We start from the raw sequence: 5,168 nt of genomic DNA on the forward strand, positions 1-5,168 counted from the left end.
GGGGGTCCCTCAGCCCGGCCTGTGCCCTCTCGCAGTCTGGGACCCCTCGGGAGATATCCACCTGCTGGCTTAGGCCTGCTCCCCAAGGGATTGGGCCTAAGCTGACATCAGACATCCCTCTGGCAGCTGGGGAGCCCTCGGGGGATGTCGGACTGCGGCTTAGGCCTGCTCCCCCTAAGTCCCACCGCCCAGGTCTGCACATGGGGCCCGGATGGCAGCTCGCACTGTCCCGCCCTGCCTGCAGTATGCAAATTAGCTGTCATCTTTGTTGGCGGTTATTTTGCATATCGCGCTGATTAGCTAATGGGAGGTGTAGTAAAAGTGCAGTCTAATACCATCTTTGTCTATTATTAGGATAGTTTACTTAAATTGTAGGAAAATGCTGAAGCCACCACCCCTTTAGGGTGGGGGGGGTCCCCACTGGGGAGCCTGGCCAGTCTGGGTGAGGGGCTAAGGGCCGTTTTCAGGCTGACCAAGCCCACCAGCGATGGAAGCTCTCACCCTCTCCTTTTTTTCCTTTTTCTTTTTTCTTCTGGGATTTATTTACCTTCTATAATTGAAACTTTGTTGCCATCACTGGAGCTCAGAGCCGGCTCCTGCTCGCTCTAGCTTCGTGGCCACAGCCGGCTAAAAGCAGATATCTGGGGTTTATTTACCTTCTATAATTGAAACTTTTTTGCTTTTAGAGGAGCTCAGAGTCCGCCGCGGCAGGCGGGAAGTTGGCTTCCTCCATCACTGGAGCAACCAAGCCTCCATGGCTTCTGGCCGCCATCTTGGTTGGGTTAATTTGCATATAGCTGCTCTGATTGGCTGGTGGGCGTGGCTTAAGGTGTAGCGAAGGTACAGTCAATTTGCATGTTTGTCTTTTATTAGTGTAGATAGGGAGTAAAGAATAGCATAGCATGTATTCTGTCTATTTAAACTGGCTTGCAATCTAATAATAATACATATTTGCTTTGGATTATTACCTCTTATTACCCTGTCTATAAAATTGTACCTTATTTGTTCTATGCTTGTCATGTCCTTCCAATTCTCCATTCATTCCACATTGCAGGAAGTTTACTGTGTAGTAGGTCCTTGTTACAGCATTTGTACATTTTATTTCAATAAGTCCTAAAATTTAGCTTACTTTTTCTCTTTATTCAACTGAAATAGCATCTACACTATGCATATTGTTAAATATATATCCTGCTTAAAGTCCAATAGTAAAAAAATGTTTAATTGAAGTTCTTTTTAGTATTTGAGTTATTAAACAACAATAAGATATTTTATTTTGTTTAGTAAATAGCATATGCTTCAACTCTCCTCTTGCTTTCCCTTTTTCTTTTTAACCAAACTTTATTTTTTATAGCAGTTTTAGATTCACAGAAAAAATGAGAATGTAGTACAAGTTTCCATGTACCTGATATACAGACAGCTTCTCCTATTATTAATATATTTAGTATGGTACATTTATTACAATTAACAAACCAGTATTGCTACAATATTACTAAAGTCCTTTATTTATTTAGATTTTCTTAGTTTTTAAAGTAGTGTTATTTTTCTGTTCCAGGCTCTTATTCACCATCCCACATTAAATTTAGTTGTCATATCGCTCTAGGCACCTTGATTAGTTTCTGGCTTCCCTTGCTTTCGATAACTTTGACAGTTTTGAATACAGGTCAGGGATTTTATAGGATTCCTCATGATTGGAATTGGTCTGATGTTCTTCTCGGGACTGAGATGTAGGTTATTGGAAGGAAGACAATAAAGTGCCACTTTCATCACAGCATAAGTGTACATACTATCAACATGACTCATGACTAATGTTAGTCTTGATTATGTGGCTGACATATATTGGTCAGATTTCTCCACTGTAAATTTACTGCCCCAACCCCGTTCCAAACTGTACACTTTGGAAGGATGTCACTATATCCAGGATTAGGGAATTATGTGTTATGCTTATCCTTTCGTTTTGTCTAATTCATATAATCTTACATTTCTCTTTCTGGTATCTTAAAGTAGTTCTAAAGAAAATTAGAGGAAAGTAAGTGGCATTTCAAATCCTGACTCACTAGCTTGTGCGATCTTTAACCCTACTTTGAGGGTTAGGACAATTGTGTAAGAAAATGGCCGAGAACGCCTAATTAACCAATACTGTGGAGATACCTATGAATTGTCACACCAGTATTAATACCATAGGCCACATAATATACACATATGCCATATATACCACATGCCATTAATATATGAAGAAATTTTTTTTTAAATATATTTTATTGATTTTTTACAGAGAGGAAAGGAGAGAGATAGAGAGTTAGAAACATCGATGAGAGAGAAACATCGATCAGCTGCCTCCTGCACACTCCCCACTGGGGAAGTGCGCGCAACCCAGGTACATGCCCTTGACCGGAATCGAACCTGGGACCCTTCAGTCCCCAGGCCGACGCTCTATCCACTGAGCCAAACCGGTTCCGGCAAGAAATTTTTTTAAAAGATGTTTGTTATGGAAGGACGTTTCTTAGGAAAACACTGGGAGAAATATAACTTCCTCTTTTGCCCATTCAAGTAAAGGGCTTCTCCCGCTTCTAGTCGCGGAAAAACGACAAAGGAAGCGAGCACTTCCTCCGCCAGGCTCACCTCGGCCCGGCTGGGCTTTTCATTGCGCGTGTGCAAGACCCGCCCCACCCCGGAACTTAATCGTTTAAGAAAATCAAGTGTTTAAATCCTCCGGAACCTGATCCTGGAACCCCGGTGTCGACCTCATTTCTCCAAGAAGGCTTGGGATTGGTCGAACGCTGTCCGTTTCGGGGCGCTGATTGGCTGGTTCCCAAGTCCGTCGCGGAGAACGTGCGTAATGCTTCTAGCACCGCCCCTGCGCCCTGATGGGTCGGGATTCTGTCCAGTCAGCGGGCGCGGCGCGAGTTTCGGTTCGACGAGCTAGTGTTTGCCGCCTCTGTTCCCGCGACCCCAACGTCTCAGGGCGGAGTCGGTGGAGGCGTTTCCTGGAGTCCACCTCTGTTTCGGCTCAACAAACAGATCCGGCCTTAGCGGAGGTGGCGGTGACTCGGGCTTCATGCTTCGCTTTCCACTTGAGAGGCCGAAGCGGGGACCGGAGAAGGACCGTGGGCGACGTTCAGGACCCCGCGTTGGGTTCAGCCCTCCAGGAGCCAGGGCTGACTCCGTGACGGGGGACTAGGGGGAGAAATAAGCGGATCGCGGATTCCTGGAGCATCATTTTTGCTTAGGTATGTGAAAGAGGTTTCCAGTGCTGTTTATAGTTGTTTTCGCTGAGAAATTTTCTTGAGGACTGAAACCCTGTATGCTCGTTCTTAATTCCTCATTATCTAGCTCAGAACAGCTACATAGTAAGGGATCGGTTAATGTTTGAAGTTCGTGGTCCGCTGTAAATAATGTGTAAACAAGCAAGTGTGAAAATGCTACGTGTATGAACACGGGCGAAAATAAAATCACCATGATGTGTAGGTAGGAGATGGTTTCACAGAGGAAGGAGAATTGGAGTTGGGCGGTGAAGGATGTTGGGGGGTTACCCGGGCATTCCGAGCGAAGGGGACAGACAGGCTGTGCAGGTACTCGGACTCGGGGAACTGCAAACAGTTCCGTTTGAATGGGATGTAGGATGAGTGGATAAGGGACACAGTTGGAATATGTAAGGTGGACCAGATTGTGATGGTTTTTTATTCTGTATATAAAGAAGAGCCATCAACTTTTAAAGCATGAAACTAACTAGGTCAGATTTATGTAGAAATAACCTTATAGCAGCACTGTGGGGAGTTTACAATAAATCTGGTGAGTTGATGAAATCAGGAATTTGGCGGAGATGGAAAGACGGACATTTTTTGGGAAGATGAAGGATAAGGATGACTTGATGATTTCTATGTGATACAGGATGCCATTGTCCAAGGAGAATATATTTTGCTAGGTATAGGTGTTATGTGGTTTTAGGTTCCCTAGCTTTAATTACTTGGGTGGTACAATGCATGAAATTTGTACAAGGGGCCCGGCCCCTTGCAGCCCAGGCTTCCTCTGGAAGGTCCTCTGGCTGTCCGGTCTAATTATCATATTATGCTTTTATTATTATAGATTGATTTCAGAGAGGAAGGGAGAGGAAGATAGAGATAGAAACATCAATGATGAGAGAGAATCACTGATTGGCTGTCTCCTGCAGGTTCCCCACTGGGGATAGAGCCCGCCACCTGGGAATGTACCCTGACCAGGAATTGAACCCTGACCTCCCTTCACGAAGTCCAGATACCTCCAAGAGGATCTTAGTCAACCTTACAACGGCACTTTTAATAGAATTTTGTTCTTGTAAATGTTTTCAGCCTCTGAGTTTATCTAAAAAATATCTTCTAGCCCTGGCCGGTTTGGCTAAGTGGTTAGAGCATTGATCTCGGGTTCAATTCTGGTTTAGGGCATATACCTTGGTTGTAGGCTCAATCTCCAGCACAGGTCGGGGTGTGTGGGAGAGGCAGCCAATCAGTGTGAGTCTCTCACATTGATATTTCTCTCTCTCATCCCCTCCCTTCCATTCTCTCTAAAAACCAATGAAAAAAGCCACCTTTAGTCTCTGTATTGCCTTTCTTTATGCCAGATGTTCTTGATGAAGACAATGGAAACGTGACCCAAAGAGGCTATCATATGTCTTTCGCTTATCTTCGGGTGAAGATTAACCAAAAAATAATAATAATAAAAAGTATCTTCTAAATAATGAATAGATATAACAAGTAACCTAAGTTTGTCTGTAATTTGTTAATAAGTGGTTAAATCATGTTTTTTTATTTTATTCATTAGTAATACTCTTTTCTTTAGGATACTGAGCATTTGAAATTTAATAAGTCCTTCACCAACTATCGTGGAGCCTCTATATCCTCCCAGGGTCCCAGATGAACACCAGGTATAGAAATATTTTTATACAACTTTTTTACAGCTGCTCACATAACTTGGAAAGATAGGGTGAAATAGAAGGGGGAAAAAACTAGAATCAGGAAAATCTGGGTCTGTATTTCAGCTCTGCCATTTATTAAGTGGATGACTTTGATCAAATTAATTGACTTCTCTAAGCCTCCGTTTCCTCGTGTGTAAATTCGGGATAAGTAATTTCTTTCTAACAGACGATTACTAAAGGGTCTGGCACATAGTAGGCACTTGGTAAATTTTAGTCTTAT

The 5,168-nt window shown here is 43.3% G+C and overlaps 1 protein-coding gene across 4 annotated transcripts in view; it reads left to right on the forward strand.

Moving 5' to 3' along the window:
* Positions 1 to 2,923: 2,923 nt before the first annotated feature.
* STIL (SCL/TAL1 interrupting locus) overlaps positions 2,924 to 5,168 on the forward strand; it is a 43,445-nt gene continuing 41,200 nt past the window's right edge. For 2 of the 4 annotated variants that reach the window (XM_006753363.2, XM_015562261.1), the window contains exons 1-2: positions 2,926 to 3,227; positions 4,813 to 4,897. In XM_006753363.2, coding sequence (XP_006753426.1) covers positions 4,887 to 4,897 — 11 coding nt within the window. In that variant the 5' untranslated portion in view covers positions 2,926 to 3,227; positions 4,813 to 4,886. Of the gene's footprint in view, positions 3,228 to 4,812; positions 4,898 to 5,168 lie in introns of all 4 variants that reach the window. The other 2 variants (XM_015562269.1, XM_015562264.1) reach the window with 2 other exon arrangements.

Source organism: Myotis davidii, unplaced genomic scaffold, assembly GCF_000327345.1.
Source record: "Myotis davidii unplaced genomic scaffold, ASM32734v1 scaffold371, whole genome shotgun sequence".
Classification (NCBI taxonomy): domain Eukaryota; kingdom Metazoa; phylum Chordata; class Mammalia; order Chiroptera; family Vespertilionidae; genus Myotis; species Myotis davidii.